The sequence below is a fragment of the Ursus arctos genome, unplaced genomic scaffold (genome assembly GCF_023065955.2).
Source record: "Ursus arctos isolate Adak ecotype North America unplaced genomic scaffold, UrsArc2.0 scaffold_1, whole genome shotgun sequence".
NCBI classification, from domain to species: Eukaryota; Metazoa; Chordata; class Mammalia; order Carnivora; family Ursidae; genus Ursus; species Ursus arctos.
Genome location: NW_026622763.1, coordinates 41142070 through 41164695, shown reverse-complemented (window position 1 = coordinate 41164695; position 22626 = coordinate 41142070). Strand labels below are relative to the sequence as shown.

Below are 22626 nucleotides of genomic sequence, written 5' to 3'. Positions count from 1 at the left end.
CTGGGTGGCTCAGTGGGTTAAGCGTCTGCCTTTGGCTCAAGTCGTGATCCCAGGGTCCTAGGATCCAACCCCCGTCAGGCTCCCCCTCAGCAGGGAGTCTGCTTCTCCCTCTGCCCATTCCCCGCCAGTCATGCTCTCTCTCTCAAATAATAAATAAAATCTTTAAGAATAACTAAAAAAAGTAAGGCAAAACCAATAACATTAATATGTATTTCACATGACCTTAATACTAGGGACATTTTTTTAATGACAGTATTCTCCCCGAGGTTCTGTGAAGAGCCCTGTTACCATCCTCTGTCTCTTTCATTCAATTATGGTTTCCCAGGTGGAAGCTTGGGTATAGTAGTGCCTGGGGCTTTTCACCCCCAGTCTTCCTCTAGCTCAGAAGCTTCTTCTGCTTGACAGCCTGCTAGATTCCAGCTCTCCTGATCTTTACCACAACAAGCACTATTTATATAGTGCTAAATTACAGTTCTAGTTTTCTTCCTTTCTTGTTACTTTGGTTCCTGGTGGCCAACATAACTCAAAATGATGTGTCAGAGGCTAAAATCTGAGCAAACTGATAGCTTTTTCCATGGGAGCAACAAGTGGACAGGACAGAAAGGAGTGAGTGGAATAAAGTAAAGATTTGTGCTTCTATATCTCATCTTTCTTAATGGAAGTTTTCAGTATATCACTGTAAAATGATGCTTCCTTTTTTAAAAAAAATAGTTGATTATAAGTGAGCAGAATTTAAATTTAGTACTACTACATATATAAACACACTGGCAGTAAGGGATACAATAAAGCACCCGTCACTATAGATTTTCAGAAACAAGGAGATATGTAGGAATATCTCTGGATTTATTTACAGGCTAAGTCCCTCCTAATTGTGTGTCTTATACAGCCAGACACTTATGTTTAGTTAGTTTGAGATATTTTTAAGATATCAACCTCTGGAATGGTCTGATTGCCCTTGAACCTTATTCAGCTGATACAATTATTTTATCAGTAACTTCAATGGTGTAATGGAGCAGATTGGTATCAATATAAGTGTATGACTGAATCGCACCTAAGCCTCCAACACTGGTTGCAATGCTACTATTTCTCTTTTTGTCATGCTGCTCCCTTGCTCCCCACAACGACCATACCAACCTCCTTATTCTCCTATAACTTCTTACCCAACCCCCCATTCTCCTTCTTGATTCTCATCAGATGACCTCAATTCTTATTCATAATGAAAACAGGATCCATCAGGGGGAAGTTTTGACAATTTCTAGTTCCTAACCTTTAAACCTACCTGGGTCTGCACCCATCCTTTTTCCTCCACCCTATACAAGAGTGTTCTTCCTTCTACCTACAGCAAATCTCTCCGCTTGGACTCCAAAGCATCCCATTCAACCTTCTCCGACCTACATCTCAGTGTTTCTCAAAGTGTGATCCCCGTTCCAGCAGCAACAGCATTCCTTTCAAGTTTGCTAGAAATGAAAATTATCAGCAACATTCCCAAACAACTATATCAGAAATTCTAGAAGTGCAGCCCTGCAATCTGTTTTAACAAGTTTTCTAGGTGATTTCAATGTCCACCACTCTACTGGACCCTTCTCCATCAGCAGTTAAACTTGCTTAAGTCTTTTTTTTTATTTTAATTTTTAATTTAAATTCTAGTTAACACATATGGTAAAATTGTTTTCAGATTTATAATTTAGTGATTCATCACTTACATATAACACCTAGCGCTCATCACAACAAGTACCCTCCTTAATACCCACCACCTATTTAGCCCATCCCCCACCCACCACCCTCCATCAACCCTCAGTTTGTTTTCTGTAGTTAAGAGTCTCTTATGGTTTGCTTCCCTCTCTTTTTTTTCCTCTTCGCATATGTTCATCTGTTTTATTTCTTAAATTCCACATATGAGTGAAATCATATGGTATTTGTCTTTGATTGACTTACTTCACTTAGCATGACACACTCTAGATACATCCACATTGCTGCAAATGGCAAGGTTTTATTCCTTTTGATGGCTGAGTAATATTCCATTGTGTATGTATACCACATCCTCTTTATCCATTCATCAGCCAATGGACATTTGGGCTCTTTCCATAATTTAGCTACTGTTAATAATGCTGCTATAAACATTGGGTGTGTGTGCCCCTTTGAACCAGTATTTTTCTATCCTTTGGATAAATACCTAGTAGTGCAATTGCTGGATCATAGGGTAATTCTATTTTTAACTTTCTGAGCAATCGCTGTACTGTTTTCCAGAATGGCTGTACCAGTTTGCATTCCCACCAACAGTGTAAAAGAAACCTGCTCAAGTCTTAAAATAACATCTTAAAAATAATATAACACCTTCATGCCCACTTCTGCCTCCTGAAAATACCCATGCCTTTTATCCCCCCACCATAGACAGACTTCTCAAGAGAATTGTCTATACTTCTTCACCTTGCTCTCATTCCTCTGTCCACTGTCTCTCCTTGACTTCTGTGACAATGCATGCCTGATCTCCATTTCCACAAACCATTCATTCATTCATTCCCACAAATCTGTATTGAACACCTACTATGTGCCAAGTTTGTGTTGGGTTTATAACCATGAACTTGAAAGATGAAAGTCAAAGTACCTGTCTTAATGAAGTTCACATTCAAGTAAAATACCCAAATTAATATATAATTTTTGATAAGTGCCACTTAAAAAAATGGTGTTATCAGTAAGAAATCTAATTTAAATTTGTGAGTCAAGGAAGGTTTTTCTGAGTATGTTGTATTTAAATCTCTAGTTCAGGAGATGAATAACTGTTATCAAGATGCAAAGTGAGAGGATGAGATATCCACCTAGAGGTGCATGGTCTATGGGAATGGTCGGCACTAGGTGTACAGGCAATAAAGGAAATATATTGTTTGAATAGAACTAAAAAAATAATAATAAAACCAAGTATAGGTCAATCGGCTTTTGACTCACCATGCACATGCACTGATAGTTTTAAACAACATCCATGATAAGATACTTTCACCTATCCAAGGGTGACTGCTTCCCTATCTTCACCCCCACTAGCCAAATGTCTGAAGGCTTTGAGGAGGGAAAGAGGTTACCACTATCTAGGAAAGACAATGTGACAAGAGCACAGTAAGGGAGAGAGGAGCAAGATATTCTTGAAAGGTTTGCAGAGGCCAACTCATGCAGAGGCATGATAATTCAAGGTGTCCTAGAGGTAAAGATTTACCTAATTCTAACTATAAATGGAAGCTATAAAGAGATCTTAAGCAGTGATAGGATAATGATTTAAAATTTTTTTAAGGATCACTCTGAATTCTTTATGGCAAATGGCTGGAGGAGAGCAAGACGAAAATCCTAGAGACCAGTTTTAAGGCCCCAGCAGTAGTTGAATCAGGGATGATGGTGACTTGGGTTAGGTAGCAGAAAGTGGGTTGGAGAATGGGTGTATTGAAGAAGTAATCTGGAGATAGACTGAATAAGATGTGGTTCTCAGGAAAACAGCTGAGCTGGAGAGAATGAGCTGAGCTGTCAGATGTCTGAGTAGCTGATTAAAGCAACAAGCCAAAAATGAAAGAGTTAAGCCTTTTATCACTTACTGTGAGATATAAGCAAGAATGTAAAATGGGAGGAAGCACCAACTCCTCTTGCTCCATTTTTCTTTATGGAATGGCACACTGGTCAAAGGTCAGAAGGATCAGCACAGACTATTGAGGGAGCCCTGAACGAAAGCCTCCTCAGTTTTGTGGACTCTGGGGTCAAAGGTTAGGTGGGGGGGGGAAGCTAGGAGTGGAAAAGGACTGGGCACTGAGTCAGAGTGGGTAAAAGTGTCTTCAAGGTTCCCCCTCTTCTACCCCCCAACTTCAGTAGAGGTACCTGAAGAGGATGTCATCCCAAGCCCTCAGAAAAAGAGGCTTAGAAATGAAGAAGCCAGACCTAGGAATATGAAGAGCCTGATGGGCCAGGGGGGCCTGAGTCTTTGACTGAAGCTCTCCAGAGACTTCAGTGCGCTGGTTGTGAACCAAGTCTGATATGGGAGGGGAGCCTTCCCCCATGAGGTCTACCAGGTAAAGCCTTTGTAATTGCTTGTAGTCAGGCCTGAAAAATTATGTATAGATTTAACCAGGAGTTGGACTTCTCACTGGTAAGAACAGACTTGAAGGATAAGGGAGAAAATGATGTGTTAATTAAGACCCCAGTTTTCTGATATGCATAGCGAAGTTAGTGGAGATACAGATTTGGAAGAAACAATCAAGCATTCAGACTGGGACATGTTATATATCAGTCAATCATGTGAGATGTGGACTAGGCAGTTAGACATAGAGGTCTCTATATATTTGAGAGTTGTAGTAAAGGGATTTATAGGAATGGGTTAGATAGTTTAGAGTATGTGTAGAATAGAAAGAAAGGGGACTAAAGGCCAAGTCTTAAGACCTCAACATTTAGTTTGAACAGAGAAGAATGAACCAGCAAAGGAGACTGAGAACAGGCAGCCAAAGTGGTAGAAGGGTAGCCAGGCATGTAAAGGCAAGAAAAGAGAATCCATCAGCCAAGACAGGGAGCTCAACTTGCCAAATGCTGCTGAAGGGCTTGATTTGACAAGATCTGAAACTTAAGTGTTTGCTGGACTTGGCAACATGGAGATCACTAATGGCCTTAACAAGTATACTCTAGTTGCCAGATTAAATGGGTTAAAGAGTAAATGAAAAAATAGAAGAGGAGGGAACACTTCCCAGTTCATTCTGTGGGGCCAATATTACCTGAAACTGAAACCAAACGAAGACATCACAAGTAAAGAAAACTACAGACCAGTATCTCTCATGAATATAGGTGCAAAAATCCTCAACAAAATACTGGCAAACAGAATGCAACAACATATAAAAAGAATTGTACACCATGATCCACTGGAACTTATCTCAGGAATGCAAAAATGGTTTAAAATCTGAAAATTAATTAATATAATACTGATATCAAAAGGATAAAAGACAAAACCCACATGATTATCTCAATAAATGCAGAAAAAATATTTGATGAAATTTAACATCCCTTTGTGTAATTAAAAAAAAAAAACCACTCAAAAACCAGGAACAGAAGGGAATTTCCTCAACCTGATAAGAATGTCTATGAAAAACCCACAGCCAACATAATTAATAGTAAACAACTGGATGCTTCCTCCCTATAATCAGGAATAAGATGAGAATGTCCACTCTCACCACCTCTATTCAACATTATACTGGAGATTCTAATCAGGGAAAGTAAGCAAGAAAATGAGATAAAAGGTATCCAGATTGGAAAGAGGGAGTAAAGCTATCTCTATTTGCAGATGACATGATCTTGTATACATAAAATTCTAAGGAATCCACTAAAAAATCTATTACAACTAATAAACACACAGCATACAAGACCAATATACAAAAATCAATTATATTTCAGTACAGTTGCAATGAACAATCCAGAAATTAAATTGCGAAAACATTTCCATTTATAGTAGCATCCAAAAAAATAAAATACTTTGAAAACATTTAACAAAAGAAGTGAAAAACTTACACCCTTAAAACTACAAAATATAGTTGAAGGAAGTTAAAGAAGACCTAAATAAATGGAAACACATTCCATGTTCGGGGACCAAAAGACTTAATATGGCTAAGAGGGCACTACTACCACAATCTCTACCAAAATTCTAGTTGGCTCCTTTGCAAAAAGTGACATGCTTATCCTAAAATTCATACGGAAATTCAAAGGACCCAAGAGAGCCAAAATAATCATGAAAAAGAACAAAGTCGGAGGACTTACACTTCCCAATTTCAAAACTTATGCAAAACTACAGTAATCAAGATAATGTGGTCCTGTCAAATTTGAATAGGGGTGCCTGTCTGGCTCAGTTGGAAGAGTGTACAACTCTTGATCTCAGGGTTGTGAGTTTGAGCCCCAGGTTGGGAATAGAGATTACTAAAAAAATAAATAAATAAGCTTTAAAAAATTGAATAAAATTGTGAGTCCTCATTTATGGTTAATTGACTTTGGACAAAGATGCCAAGACAATTTAATGGGGAAAGAATAGCCTTTCAGCAAATGGTAAGGGAAATGGATATCCACATTAAAAAGAACCTGCACTGACCAATCGTGGTTTGTAGGCTACCTTTGGGAAGGGAGAGTGATATTAAGCAATTAGACTTCTCAGCCAAGGCGATCCTTGAAGAAGACTTAGCACTGAGAGGTGTCTGCCGGCAGCTGGGGAAATAAGGCCTTCGCTAGTGAAGGGAAATCAGGACAGTACATCACAGTGCCCAGGCCAGGGTGGTGCTTTCATCCCATTTGTTACCATACAGCCTTCAAATAAGATCCACAGAGTGGTATGCAGCCCATCTAGAGAAGAAGAGAGGAGACTTGTGTCTGACTGCATTTAAGTAAATTTGCTTTTACTTAAAACCAAATTTTAATGACAAACGAACTTACTTGTTAGAAGAATATAGGCAGGCACCTGTTGCAAACATTTGACTGCAAGTTTCCTTTTGATTAACCTTAAGGATTGGCACAGGGGTGCGTGGGGGGCTCAGTCGGTTAATCGTCTGCCTTCAGCGCAGGTCAAAGTCTCAGGGTCGTGGCATCGAGCCCTGTGTTGGGCTCCCTGCTCAGTGGAGAGTCTGCTTCTCCCTCTGCCCCTCCCCCCAACTCATGCACTCCCTCCCTCTCTATCTCAAATAAATAAATAAATAAATAAATAAATAAATAATATTTTTTTAAAAAAAAAGAAGAATTGGCACAGATAATCCTAACAAAACTGGGCTGTGTAATTTGCAGCAGAGACAGGATCACCTGCAAGCCTCTCATCTCAACTGTTTAATGTACAGAATTCAGGCAGGTTACTGCAAAAAGCTGTGTTTACACAGCTCAATCTATGTCCTATTGAAAGGGCAGGACCAGGGCACCTGGGTGGCTCAGTCTGCTAAGCGTCTGCCTTTGGCTCAGGTCGTGATACTAGGGTCCTGGGATTGAACCCCATGTCTGCTCCCTGCTCAGCAGGAAGACTGCTTCTCCCTCTCCCTCTGCCACTCTCCCTCCCTGCCCTTTTCCCTCACTCATGCTCACACTCTCTCTCTCAAATAAATAAATAAAATCTAGAAAGAAAGAAAGAAAGAAAGAAAGAAAGAAAGAAAGAAAGAAAGAAAGAAAGAAAGGGAGAGAAAGAGAGAAAGAGAAAGAAAGAAAGAAAGAAAGAAAGAAAGAAAGAAAGAAAGAAAGAAAGAAAAAGAGAAAAAGAAAAAGGAAAAGAAAAAGAAAAGAAAAAGAGAAAGGGCAGGACCAACTCTTTGCAAAAATGGGAATGAGATCAATTGAAGTGTCCTCCAGACCTTTTCTTATCATGATATGGCTGTGGACTGAAGGCTTATAATTAGGATTTGTTATTGACCCTTTCCTTATGGCAGGAGATGAGAGGCAGTCACCCTATTCTCAGATATCTCTTCCTGACATCCTTCCCCAGTTTTTCCTTCTGACATTTTCTAGCTGCATCTCTCCCTTTCTGACATCTATCTTCTAGTAGTAAAGAGCTACTGAGACCTACACTCCTTGGGAAGTGTTTTAATTTTTTCTTCCAAGCCAGTGTTTCCTGGGGTTTGCTTTGTAAACCACCTGCATTAGAATCAAGAATATGTTTAAAATGCAGGTTCCTGAATCCTACCCCAGACCTACTAACTCAGAATCTCTTGGACTAAAAACAAGGAATCTGCATTTTCTTTACAAGGTTGCTAAATGATTTTTTTTTCTAAATGATTTTTAAGGACACTGAAATTGTAAACACTCGCCTGCCCGTCTCTTATGGCCTCAGCTGTCTCACCAGATGAACAAGGCTGAGCTGATAATCTGTTAACACTTACTGTGTTGTCCGTCTCAGGGATGGCCTAGCATTTTAACTGAAGACAATCTCTAAGGACTCATTCATTATCAATGGGGAAATTTCAGACACCAGGGCAAGATGATTACTGAAATATTCCTTCCCCCTTTCTTTTCCTTTCCTTCAATTTTAGTTGGTGATAGCTTTGTCTTCTGCCCTCCTTCAATCTTGGATCCTTCTATAAATGCAGGTATCAGTCAGAAAACTATATAGATAGCTTTAGATTTAAATGTGGTTTAATAACTTCTGGTTAACTAACTCAGTTCTGGGGAAAGCACATTGTGATCAGACACGAATACAAACTTTCTACATTCCCAAGGGAACCATCTAAGTATTATGGGGAAAAGAAACAAACAAGAACGATTTCATTGCCAAATAAGTTTGAAGTATAACCAAATTAAAATTGAGCTGTTTCTTTACCACAGACCTTCTCAGAGCCTTTACTATGCTATTGTACATTTTGAATTTACCAGAGGAGGTTACTTATGCACTATGTCCCAGCTCCTCTTGGAGAGCTCGTGAAGTTGTATTACTCTGTGGATCACACTTTGGGAAATGCCATTCAAGATGTTAGGAAATTGCCTGTCCGTCAGTTACACTCATGATGTAACATGTTTCACATTTTCTACATTTGGAAATTCTTTGGCTGAGTTTGATTTCCAGTAATTACTGTGGCTGCTTAGTTCACCCTGGGGTTTGATTTAAAATTTCAGCAAAATCACGCAAACTAGGTCTTTACTTTCTGTGATTTCAATAAAGTTCAAATTTCAGACCCAGATTTCATACTTCATTAAATTTACTTTTAAGCATACTATGCAATGTTTTACACATACATTTTGCTTCTCTTCCTTTTGGTTGAAAGAACTTTATCTTAAACTGAGTATCGGTGTTCCTGTTCTCAATGTTTATTTAAAAGCTTGTATTCATTATAAACTCATTTCAACTGTATCCCTTTTATTCCACTTAGCATTTTGGTATTTGGAGAGAAAAGGCTTTTTAAAACAACATTTGCATGTGTCTCAAACATTTAAATTCACACAGCTTTCAGTATAAAGTTCTAAATGACTGCTTTTTAGAGAACTCTGATGCTATTTTCACAAGTACTTCCTTTCTGTTTCCTTCTTTTAAAAATGCCTTCTCTTATTTTCCCAGAAAGGATCAGACCTTCTTTATTGATAATTTCTTGAATTTCCTTTAAATCTTGAAAGAGTTGAACCATAAAGTGCCAGTGGGGCAGCAATGCATATTTCATCATAAAGACCTAATCAAGAATCAATAAGGCACTGAAGTTTTAGAGGTTGAAGTTGGAATCATTCCATTCAAATTCATCATAGAAATGCATTGTTGTATATATAAAGTAAGATTATAGTTAATGTTTTAATGGACTTTTTTGTTTTCAGCGTCCACAGAGGTGGGTTGTGATGCTGTCTGGGAGAAGGATCTCAATTCACACATTTGTTACCAATTCAACCTGCTTTCCTCTCTTTCCTGGAGTGAGGCACATTCTTCATGCCAGATGCAAGGAGGAGCTTTACTAAGTATTGCAGATGAGAATGAAGAAAATTTCATAAAGAGTAAGTGGGTGGATGATGCACACTGATATTAAGGCAATTAAAATGACAGTTATGTGCAGGTATGCAAAAATATATTCTGAAAAAAAGTCCCTTAGAAAATGTTTTCTTTTATTACTATGGTGCCAACTCGCACCCAGAATTGTGACCTGTTCCCTGGGCCATTCCATTTGGCACCCAGGCATATGTTCTTTATTTTCCCTCCCTTGGAGAAGAGAAGTTGGGGCCCCAGCCAGAAACCCAGGATAATTTGCAGCTCTAGCAAGTGAATCTGGGAGACTTCCAAACTTAAATATAAATTCCTGCTCTGCTAGAGATCTTAGCTATTCAGCTTCCATTAATGAAAAATTAAGTCATTTATTAATTAAACAAAATCTCACCTGTCCGTCAATATGCACAGATACATAGGACTTCTCATGGATGATTAAGAACTTAAAATTTGGTTGGAAAAGCAAAAGCACACACATGTTAACTAACAGGATAAGACAATATTATGTCAGAAGAGTTGTGCTAATGGGCTGGGTCTTGGGTTTTACCCATCACCTAAACTCTCCTCTTACTTCTCCTTTATAGATTAAGTGTGTTTGTAGATGTGTACACACACCTTTGTTTTTTTAAGATTTTATTTATTTATTTGACAGAGAAAGAGACAGCCATCGAGAGAGGGAACACAAGCAGGGGGAGTGGGAGAGGAAGAAGCAGGCTCCAGGATCACACCCTGAGCGGAAGGCAGGGGCTTAGCAACTGAGCCACCCAGGCGCCCCCGTACACACACATTTTTAAAAATTTTTAGAAACATTTGGAAGTATCACAAAATTAGTCACTCTTATTAAAAGTTTGATGCTTTTTTCTAATCTTATTGCACATGTAGTACATATTTATATCAGAATAATTTTTAAATTTCAAGTATACAGAAAAAAAATTCCACAATGCAGAGATAACCATGTTTTTCTGAAAAAAACATATAAAGTCATGTATATGTATATAGTATGTATGAACAATAGTTTTGAATAAACCCATGAATGGCCAGGAGCAGGGACCACAGAACCATCTTCTTGGGTTGGACTCCTTCCTCTACCACTTCCCAGCAGAGTGACCTAACCTGTCTGTGCCTCAAATTCCCACCCTATCAAATGGAAATAATAACAGTGCTACTTGTTGGCAGTGTGGATTACATGTTATGATGCAGGTGAAGCCTTAGGAAAGTGCCCGGCACACATAACAAACATTCATTGTGCGTTAACCATTTAACAACTATGCACACAGTTTGATAATATGCTTATTTCGTGTACCAGTATATAATGTACACCTATCTGTGTCTATAAATATAGATCTGCATCATAATTTTTAATGGTTACATAGCATTATAGGTTAGGAATAATATATGTATCTAACCTCCTACTATTAGATAGTGATAGATAGACTAAACTATTTATTTTGTTTTTATTTACTTGTTGCTGTCATAAACCATCCCTGCACTTACTTTTGGGCATAGATCCCCAATTATTTCTCTGTAAGTTTGTGGAAGTAGATTCACTGGGTGGAAGAGGAAGCACACTTTAAAGCTTTTGAAAGTCATCAATATCTTCCAGAAGGAATATAAAAAATGCTTGAACGGTGCAGGTTTGCCCCTTTCCCCACAGACATGCAGAAGTAGGAAATTATTATCAAAACTGATTTGAGTGAGTCATACTGCAGGAAAACACCAATTTCCAATATCATTATTAGCCTGTAATAGTTTTTACAGAAAATTTTGCATACCATCTATGAATTATAATTGTTATCTATCTTGACTGTCAGGATTTCTCATAAGAAGGTTTGGACTTACTCATCAAACTTGAATAACTATGAAAGAAATAAGATATGTCAGAGATTTGATTTAAATACCACAATTCTATAATTAGACTTTGGAGACTGTTTACGGAAACAGAAGTCTATTCATAAAGATGGAACCCTGTTCTGACCAAGGTATTTTTTAATGATGAGAATAGTCTAGTTTCTTGCTAATCACTGGTGAACATTAATTAACTATGATATAGGGAATTATCTATGCTGTCACAAATGCCAAGAAATATCCAAAAGAATTTAGGTTTGAGTTTATTATTACAGAGTTGTGAGCCAATTTAGTTGTAAAGCTAAATAGCTGTTTTTGTAAACTTAAACACAGATTATAAATTACCCAGTGATTTTTTGTGTGTATTGTTAAAACAACTTCACAAAGGGTATTTAAAATAACTCTAATATAAGAATAATTACTATTTAAGTATTTTAATTAGGTTATTTGAAAATATCACTTGGCACTTGCCCTGATATGAAATGTGAAAATTTCTCTATCTTGTCAATCCATCTTCCCTGCCACCTCCTGTCATCATGATACCCATTATTTGATTTAATGAGATAGTGTGACTGAAAGGACTAATCGAATCGACATCAGAAAGAGACTCCGTGTAAATGGCACAGGAGCTTGGAAGGGTGGGACCTATGAATGGTATGCTGTTTCTGTTTAGGGATTTCTGGGGTCTCAAAATTATAAAGCCCCCTTTCTCTCTTTCCTAAGTGGGATAGGTTCTTCCAGTTTTCCCCTATTGTACTGAAATGCTCAATCACAGAGGATGCTGCGGGCTTGTTATGTGAATACACTGATCTTTATAATCTGGGTGATCATACAACCAAGCATCCAAACTGAGACTCTTGAGAGTAAAAGAGGCTGCAATTAGTAATTATTCTGAAACTACCAGCATAAACTGTAAGTTTTCCTGGCAAACTGGGACAGTCATACTATCTATAAGTCTCAGTCTCGAGCAGGGCCCCTGCATCTGTCTCAAAATATATTGGGTTCTGAAGCAGATGAACCATAAGAGAAAGAGAAAAATGCTCCCTTTTATAGATTAAAAGATTAAATGGCAACATTTGAAAGTGTCACAAAACTAGTCACTTTCACTACGTTTCTGATCCTGTTTTTTAAAATTTATTCCATAATAATTTTGGGGGGATTTTAAAGCCAGTGCTTTTACTTTTTAAAGCAAAATAGTTGAAGTATAATTGTAGACCATAATATACACTGTGTAGATTCTTTTGAAATTATTGTGGCTTTCTTTTTGCAATTATATATGATCAGTTTTGGTGAATCCATTCTCTCTTCGGGGAGCCATAATCCCCGAATCCAGAAACATTATTAACATTCTAATTTAGTAGATTGCATTTTACCCTCAATGTTAATAAAATCTCTATTTTAAATACCTAAAAAGCATCATTTAAACAACTGTATAATATTTTTTATCCAATCGGAAAATTATCCATCCCTTTATTTCCATTACATACTTCTCCCTGGTTGGCCTTCTAAATTTTGAGCTTACTTTTATTTTTTTATGTTTATTTCTTTTATTTTCTTTTATTCTAGAATCATTCTTTTAAAATCAACAAAAGAAAAACCAAAGAAAAATTTTGATGACCAATGTTTTTCAGTACAAGCATTCCAATACACATGTTTATGCATAGCGTCTATAACAAAAATGGGGTTTAATTAAAATGTGAGGAGCTGTGGCCCATTGGTTTGGAGCAGGGGCCATGGAGGCAACCTGCCAGAAAGCCTTCTCCCACCCCAGGCTGAAGATGCAACATAGCACGGCTCCAGCCTGCTATTGATCAATCTCTTTGGATACTCTGGTCCCTTGGATTATGCTTCTTCTTTTGGTCAGACAACTCCTACTGGCTCTCACACTGGGCAGCCCCCTCCCTGCTTGCTTTAGCATACCTTCTTTAATTTGAGGACTTGCCTCCATTCACCAACAATACTCCAACAATACTTTTCTCTTCCTTGCCAGATCCCTAAAGAAAGCTTCTTTTCATTGCTCAGTTTTTAAGCTGTGAAATACTTCAAAAATATTGAAAAGTGCAGAAAATTTTATGTGCACACACATATACCCATTATACAGATTTAGCATCACTTCTTCTGTTCCACCCTTGCTTGGAGCCTATGGTGGCATCAGCAAACTGGAGTCCTGAGCCTTCAAGCTAAGGTTGCCACCGGGCACACATAGCAAGAGAAGGAAGACAGAGGGGCACTTTCTGGAGTGGCCTTCCTGGACACGTCCTCCTCCCCCATCTAAAACCCTTAAGTGCATGAGCTCACACAAATCAGATGCTCTCAAATTTGCAACCGTGCAGTCTTGGGAGGACTGATGATCATTGAGAGGCAGCACTTCCGGATGCTTCGATTAAGCACTTCACAGCCAAAGAATTGCTGTTAGTGAGCCTTTAGGAGACTGCTGTTTCTCAAGATGGTAGAGGCTGACTTTGTTACTCTGAAGCATCAGAGTGGGGTTTAGTACCTCTTAAAACCCTTTGTCATTGACTGGCGTTCACTTATGAGTGCATCCTTCAGGAAACTTAACACAAGAAAGGAGTGTCACATTGTGGGGAGGAGGGAGGTTGTTTGCGTGTGTTGAAACTCTGTATTTCTCTTCATTGCAGAGCACTTGGGCAGTGAAGCAGTGGAAATGTGGATAGGTCTAAATCAGCTGGATGAAAACGCTGGCTGGCAGTGGTCTGATAGAACACCGCTCAACTATCTGAACTGGAACCCAGGTACCTGCAGTGTTTCGTGTGCCTTCGACGGGTGGTATTACCCCGCACCCTTCCACAGCAATTTTACATGTATATATAAGTCATGTTATTTCAAAAGTGGTTTATAAACATTTTTAAGCTTGCCTGAATTCCCATAAGGCAAGCTTTTCCAGACAAGAAAATGGAGGTCAAGGACGTAAGCTATTTAGCCATGGTTGCAGGAGGATTGGTTTAGAGCCAAGACTCGGGTCAGCTGTTTTAAAAATAGCAACAAATTGCAAAATATTTCTTTAAAACAATAAACTCAGCTATCGCTATCTTTGGGAAATCTTTTTATTGTCATGTATGGACTTCAACTGCAAAATCATAGGTGTAACATCTCACAGGGTTTGCCATACATGCCAAAGAAAAGGGCTACTATCTCCTTGATACGAAAAACTACATATATATATATCAAATATATCATATTTGAATAAATAAAATGACATCAATATATATTAAACTGTTTTTGCCTCTAATATTAAACACACACACTGTATTTTCAGAAATAAATTTTGAGCCATTTGTTGAATATCACTGTGGAACATTTAATTCATTTATGCCAAATGCCTGGAGGAGTCAGGATTGTGAATCCACCCTGCCTTACATATGTAAAAAATATCTAAACCACACTGGTCAAGAAGTGATTGGTAAGTGTTTTTAAGTTGTTTTGTGAGTTGCTTACTTTTCCTCTCAATATATTCAAATTCCTTTATATTTTTGCTAATAATTCAGACCAAAGGTACCATGAATTCAACAATGCACTTAGGTTTTTACTAAAAATCAAAGCAAAATAACCTAGGCATTGAAAACATTGTCTGCTTCTTTAAAAAAAAAAATTGCCTTCTTAGTTGTTCTGCATTAGATAAACAAGATATGCTTCCTTTTCTATTCTAGTTTTGAGTTTTACTTATGGTTACCTTAGAAATTAAATATAAATTAGAATATAGTTTTATAAAATTCTTTACTTCATTGATCTCCTATCACACTCTGTGTCTCTTATTATCCTCCTCCTTGCAATGACATACAAACTTTTATATGCAACAAAGACTTAAATACCACCTAATTACAATCTAATACCTGAGGCCCAATTATTTGTTTTTAAGGTCTATTGACTCTTTCTTAGTTTCTGTGGGAATTAAAGTCTTAACTCAGAAAGTAGAAATAAAAATATAACCATATTTAAAAGAATCATTACCAGGATACTTAGAAACAACTCCAGATTTAAAATGATAAGCTGAATTATTATTTTTAAATATTATTCCTTACAATCAGAGTTTAACTTTCATTTTCTTTTAAGTGGCTAAGCCTAAGGGTATGGTAGAATAAGGGAGTGTAGGGAGAAGAAGAAGCATTGTACCCTTTTTTTATGTAGAGATTTTCTTTCATTATGTCGAGAACGTGCTGAAATTGCTATCACCGTTTCTTTCCATCTCTTCCCTCTTCTCCCCTCCATTTCTTACTTCTTCCTTGTTTCTTTCTAATGCCTTCCTGCCATCCTTCTTTTCTTCTGTTTTATTTACTCTCTGGATCTAAATTGAGGTCCAAAGACCACAGATGAGAGTAATTGAGCTGTTAGTTTGGATTATTTGCTGTTGCTTCAGGTTTAACAAATTCTTTTGATGACCTAGTCCAATGTCTTCAAACTGTGTTTTCAGGATCCCTGGATTCTTTGCTTGGCTCCCCACTTGCTTTAATCAAAGAAGTTCGTCTTTTACTTTTTATCTTACCCTTAGAGTGAAGTTTAAAGGTTCCATTTTTAAAAGGGTTTCCATGACTATATTATTTAGTTTGAAACTACTGGAGTAGATGATACCTAAATGTTTGAACATTCTTGGACTATGATTCTAATTGCTGTCAGCATCCCAGAGCAATTTTAAAACAATGTCTCATTTCCCAAATAGCCCTGGAGTTGTGTCTAACTAAATTAGTGCTTAAGGGAGGCACTGGGTTGTGGTTAATAAAGTAAAGTAAAAATGCTAATTATCAGGTTGGGGACAAGCTCCCGGAAAGGGAGAGCCAAAATTTGGCATGCACACCACCACCTTCCCTTCCAGTGATAAAGCATCATGGAGCTATTTTCCTATAAGTCTAACCCAGAGTTCATGTGAACCCAGGGGGAGAACACAGACTCTCAGACTGACCTAAAGGTGAAAGCTATTTGTCACCTCTGCTCTGGAGGAAGTAACCAGAATTTCAAGCTTTTTTTCAGCTGAGGATAAATATCTACCCCCACCCACATACCATACATAAAATCTTGGGGATGCCATTAAAATGTTTTTCATAATACTCCTTTTCCAATGTTAAAGGATTTTTTTAAATGCAGAACTCTAACTGCTGAATTTTACATCTAGCCCTAACTCTTCACTTCAGTTGTATGACCTTTACCAAGTCTCCTTTCCTTTTTGTGCCTTAGCTCATCTGTAAAGTGAGGCACTGAGATCGATTAGATCCTAGATCTAGATCATATGTTGAATCCTTCTCAACTCTGATGATCTAGATGGTTTATATGTTGTTTCATACATCTCTGTTTTTCAAATTTTTAATCATATGTTGATGACAATTTATATTAAGGCTAATAAGTAACATTTTTTAAATGGTGGAAAATGACATTGCTTTTTGTTGGTTTAAAAAGAAAAAGGTGCTTGGAAATATTATGCTACCCATTGTGAGCCTGGTTGGACTCCCCACAGTCGTAACTGCTATAGACTTCAGAAAGGAAAAAAGACCTGGAAGGAAGCTTTGCATTCTTGCCAGTCTGATAACAGCACATTGATAAACATTGCATCGTTAGCAGATGTGGAGTTTTTTGTAACCCTCGTTAGAGATGGTAAGTGCCAAATGTCTCTGATTTAAGAGGTATGAAATATAATGTAGTCACTATCTTTGTTAGTGGAGTTGAAAAGAAGTTAAGCTATTTAAAAGTGATCATTTATGGAACATATATCTCAAGTTTCTAAATAATAGTCAGGAGTGCAAATTCATTGGATTTTTATAAAATATATGCTCAGAAATTTTGTAACACCTCACATATGCCGGATATATTAGATGTTGGGTTTTGTTTTTTTAAGGGGCAAAGGTCATTTCCAGAAACTTTTAATAAAAGAACTTAAACCTGCAATTTAGCCCTATGGCCACTACATAGCAGTAGTTGCTGTGGTCATGTAGTCTAAGCAATAATGGAATTTCTGAGATAAATAATTGGCTTTTAATAACTTTAGCCAGTGAAAATTTATTTGGTTTGGTGGTTTTCAAGCTGTGTGCCAAGTTCAGGAATTCTGAGCTCCTAGGCCTCCACCCACCTTTTGTCCATCTGAACAGGTCTCCCCCTATGTCATATATTTGACATAGAATTCTGCTGAAAAAACATTGAAATCACTGAGTTAGAGTAAAAATTTTTTTAATGAAAAAAAAAAAATCTCCAGAGTCTACTCTGGTGACCTTTTGAAAGTTAGGTTTTAGTTTAGAGTGAAAACAAAAATCCTTCTCTGCCACTTTTTCTCACCTCCTGCATTTGAGATTAAAAGAATCCGGTGGCTGCCTCTGTCTCAATAGGGGCACTTGAACATTTCTCTCAGCCTCCTAGGGTCTTTTCACCTTACCTGGGCTGTCAAACTTTATTTACTTCTCTAGCAACCCCATTGCTCCCATTTTAATGCTTCTAAGGGTCTCTGCTCCTTTTTTTTTCCCATGGGGGGAAAAAAGGCAAGAAAAAATATATTGTAAAGGAGTTTTTTTTTTTTTTAAGTGCCCTTTTCCTAATCCAGTTGACCTTCCTATTTTTCCTTTGTCTAGGCAGAGGCAAAACCATACTGTTCAAATCTACTTTTCATATAGTAGCAGGAACTAATTAGAGTCCCAGCAATCTGACTTGCTTTTAAGCTTTGTCCTTGTATTGGCTTTAGATCACACTCTGTCCCACTTCCAAGGTCTGTGTCGAGCAGATGGGGTAGTATAGGGGAAAACGATCTAAGTAGATATTTTATACCAAGACTTAAACAGGTTTTATTGCATGAAGGAATAAAGAAGAAATCATTTGTAACAGGCCCGGTGCATTATCTCCTTTGCATATAATAGGATTCCTGTAATTTACATTTATCTCTTACAGAAAATGCATCAGAAACATGGATTGGTTTGAGCAGCAATAAAATTCCAGTTTCCTTTGAATGGTCTAATGGCTCCTCAGTCACCTTTACTAATTGGCACACACTTGAGCCCCAAATTTTTCCAAATAGAAGCCAGCAATGTGTCTCAGCAGAGCAATCTGTAAGTTGATTTGTTTGTTTAATGCTTGCTTTGCTGGACTTGTATTGAGGACCATGTGCATCAGGGACTTGGGCTGTGGCGGAGACCAAGACAGATACAGTCCCTGCTCTTCCTGGGGCTTTCATGCTAGGCAGTAAACATGGGCACCCAGGAAAAACATGGTAATTATAGTTGTGATGATAGCTTTGAGGAAATAGGTGACCCAATGGTGGAAAAACTTGGGTTTAGGCTGCTACTTCAGACAGGACAGTCAGGAAAGCCTCTCTGAGGAGGTGACGTTTAAGCTAGGACTTAAAAAGCAACAACAACAACAACAAAAACCCCAACTCTTGAGCAGGGGAAGAACAATCTAGACAGGGGACAGCAGCTAGTATAAAAGCCCAAAGGAAGGCTAAGGCTTGCCATGTTTAATAATCAAAAAGAAGACCAGTGTGGCTTGCAGTTAGAACTGATGAGGAGATCGTAGGAGAGGGGGCAGAAGGAATCCAAACATGTGATGCTTATAGGCCTGGTATAGAATGACAAAAGGGCTTCAAGGAGATGAAGGGCATGGTTTGATTTACATTTTAAGAAGTAACTGTGGCTGCTACGTAGAGAGTAGGTAAGGGAGAGGAAAAATGGAAGCAGAGAAACCAGTTGGGAAGCTACTTCAGTGTTGAATTGGGATAGTGAATACGGAGACAAGCAGGGAAATTCGACAATCCTTTGGAGGATAGAAATCGTTGCTGGATTAGATGGGGGGGTGAGAATGGGGTGGGTGTCTGGCTTGAGCAACCACCGTGTTTGTGGACGATGGTGCCATTGAGCTCTATGGTGAAGATGTGAAAGAAGGTCTGAGGTGTCAGGAAATTACTCTAGAGACTGATGGCTTTTAAGCTCCATTACCCTACTAACACTAAAGGATTTCTACAGTGTGTGTAACCCCATTGGAAACTGTGACTCAATGGAAAATCTTGTTCTTTTCCTCATGTCTATGTAATGGTCCCAGTGGTCTTAACATCACATTTATCTCTATGCTCTAGTCTTTCATTTACCTAAAGCCTCTGATTAGATTATACAAAATTTAATCCCAGGCCATTTGAAGCATTTATTATATGTTTAGAGTAGACTTAATCTGTTTGATCAGATAGCTACTAAATTCACTGGTTGAGTTTTAGGTCATTAGGATTTGGTAGGCATTCTCACTCTTCCTTACCACCAGGATACCATATCAAGTGCAGCTTATTAAATGTTACTCAAGTAGCTTGACAAAGTAACTGTGCCAACCAAACTTAGAAAATTGCTAAGCACTTACTTGTATGGCACATTTCATTGTATTATCTTTAAGGCTGTCACAGGTATGCTCAGTTACAATTTATATGTTAAGGTAGTTCTCAAGTCGCATTTGAAGAGGGACAAACAATGACCTCTCTAAATGTTTGTCTTGGGTCGAACTACTGAAACCATCACTGTTTATTCTATAATATTTGATGCTCTAATGGCGCATTGGTTTTGAGTTAATTAAGATGACCTTCATTTCCTACAATACTCTCCTTTTTCATTTGACAGACATCAGTATTTCACTTAGCATGTTCACAGCCAACATTTGGACAGAAAAATTATATTTAAGAGAGTAAGGACAGGTATTAATATTACAGGATGTGTCAGAACAATGCTGCTATAAGTGTGATTTTTGTGTCCCCCTCTCTGGAAGTTCTGGTAGCTCCTTAAATAGTAGATGCATAAAAGCAACATTTATTTCCACGAAGTAGAGCTCAATATGAATATAATTATTATAATTAACAAGTTACCTAAGCATGGTTGATGCCTAATTGATGCCTAATTTGAATGTGAGAGCCTAGGAAACTGTTTATTCATTCCTCCATCCATCCAATTGTTATTAACCACCAAAGTATGCCTGACACTATCCTTTAACTGGGTGGTTTGCTGGAAGACTCCATGGGGGAAGGCTCCAGAGCTGCTCTTACGGAGCCTCCTATACAGTATTCATATTCCCCTAAAACCCTGCTTGCCTGAGATACCACTTAAAATTTGAATTTTGTGCTTTTAGCTTAAAGGTCTGATTTGTGTTAAAATAACAAATTCTTTGGGAGGATAAAATTTTAATCTGTTAGCAGTTATTGTATTTCATTATTAAAGTAAGATGTTAGAGCAGCCATCTGCAAAACTAGAAGACATGAAAGTATCTGCCTGTCATATAAAGAAGAAATGGAGTGGGGCTTTGGAAAATTAGTAAGGGCATTGTGGCTTGAACACAAAGTTCAGCTATTATAATGTTATGTAGGGTGATTCATGGTCGTTTCCAGGCACTTCCCCAGCATCAGGTTTATACATGTTAGTAGCAAAGCATTTGGTTTTACACGTAGACGTGATCAGAGAGAGGAAGCAGCATTCTGACTTGGTCACAGGGATCGTTTCATCCAAGTGACTCTCAGAGTGTGGCCCCCAGACCAGCAGCATCAACATCAATTGAAACCTTGTAAGAAATGCAAATTCTCAGGTCCTGCCTGACCTATTAAGTGAGACACACTGATCATGAGGCCCAGTCATCTGTGCTTTAGTAACCCTTCCAGATAATTTTGGTGTACAGTAAAGATTGAGAATCACTGCTCTAACCCACCCTTTTAAAAGAAAAATTGAGAGCAGCTTAATGTAAATCCAGGCTGAGCCTGGTATTAAATCCTAGTTCCAAATTTTATTGGCTGTAAGATCTTGTGCAAATATTAAACCTAACCTTTAAAATGGGAATAATAATGACTATCTCGCGGCAACGTTGAGATTATATATGACAATCACCCAACATTAAGCGTACCACCCTATCAAGAAACATTAGTGGCCCCTCCTCTCCTGCCCACCAATCCAGGATTGTGTTTCTCAGAATTGTTCATTGTCTGGAGAGAGCAGGGCCTCCCACTCCCATGTAGAGAGAGTATCAACCCTTCTAAGGACAACACAAAGTCCTGACTCATTACCCCATCCTGAAACACTTATTATTAATCATATTTTTATTCAAAATAACTGTTGTTACCTATCAGCATCAATAATGAAGTGTATTCATTCATCTTGTAACATTTTTCCACTTAGGAGGGACACTGGAAAGTTAAAAATTGTGAAGAAGCACTTTTTTACATTTGTAAGAAAGCAGGCCATGTCCTTTCTGACACCGAATCAGGCTGTCGAGAGGTAAGTGTTGTTAACATTGTGTTTAGTGTATTGACTTCATAACTAGAATAATTTATGCAACAGCAATTTAAAGTGAATCTCTCTCCCTCTCTCACCTGCCTTTGTTCCCTCCTCCCTCTCTTTCCCCTCCCTCCCTATCTCCCTTCTTTCTTTCCTTCCCTCCCTTTTTTTCTGACCTTGGGCTACTTTTAGCAAACCAAGCAATTATCGGCTATGGGCATATGAAGGATTTACAGTCCGCGAAGGATTATTGCTTCTTCAACCTAAACTACTTTTCTTTTGAAATTAAAAACATAAATGATCCTGTTATTACCATCTGTACAAAAAATGACTGTCATGTGATGTCCCGTCTCGCAGGTGGTTTTCGTACTCTTCCAGTGAAAACCATCAGAGTGAAAAGAAACACATTCCTTTGACGGAGAGTGAACTTTTGCACCCAGAGTCTTGGGTCGCAAGAAGTACAATATATTTATTATTTGGGGAAAGAGATAATAAAAATACTTTCATAGTTTTAAGTAATAAATGATTTTTGGTACTTAACATATTTTCAGTACTTAAAGTAATAAAAAATACATAATACTTTAGGTTTAAAATTAAAAGGTAGACTTATGTTTTAAATTTCTTAAAATACATTCAATATCCTGCATGAAGTTCTCAACACAAGCATTCTCTCTCTCTCTCTTTCTCACACACACACACACACACACAGACACACGCACACGCACTAAAGAATTTGGGTTTAAATATTGGACATTTGTATGCATCTCAAAAATTTCCCAAACCTGGCTTTTTATGCAATTCTTTAATTATTTTCTCTTCTAATCCAGTTATTTACATTTCAATGAAGTGATGACCCATCTCTCTAAGAAACTGCATTTTATTCATTACTCAGTGTGTAAACATGAATTAGTCTTCATCCTCTAGGTCAATAATACCTGTGCCATAGCTGACATGCTACCAAACATTATATCTAATGATTACAGTTCCTGAATTACTTAGAGCTGATTGCTGATCTAATTCCTCTCTGATCAGAAATACCGAAAAAATACATTTCTTACTATGGTTTTCAAGGCAAATCATCATGTTGTATTTGTGTTGAAAAGGAAACTAACTCCTTACACAGCAGAAACA

At 37.8% G+C, this 22626-nt stretch overlaps 1 protein-coding gene across 6 annotated transcripts in view; it reads left to right on the top strand.

Moving 5' to 3' along the window:
• Positions 1-22626, top strand: part of PLA2R1 (phospholipase A2 receptor 1) — a 122140-nt gene that overhangs the window by 22317 nt on the left and 77197 nt on the right. For 5 of the 6 annotated variants that reach the window (XM_044381541.3, XM_026492706.4, XM_026492705.4 and 2 more), the window contains exons 4-9: positions 9271-9444; positions 13915-14028; positions 14553-14696; positions 16682-16876; positions 18155-18312; positions 21397-21495. In XM_044381541.3, the coding sequence (XP_044237476.2) occupies positions 9271-9444; positions 13915-14028; positions 14553-14696; positions 16682-16876; positions 18155-18312; positions 21397-21495 (884 nt within the window). The remainder of the gene's footprint in view (positions 1-9270; positions 9445-13914; positions 14029-14552; positions 14697-16681; positions 16877-18154; positions 18313-21396; positions 21496-22626) is intronic. The other variant, XM_044381540.3, reaches the window with a different exon arrangement.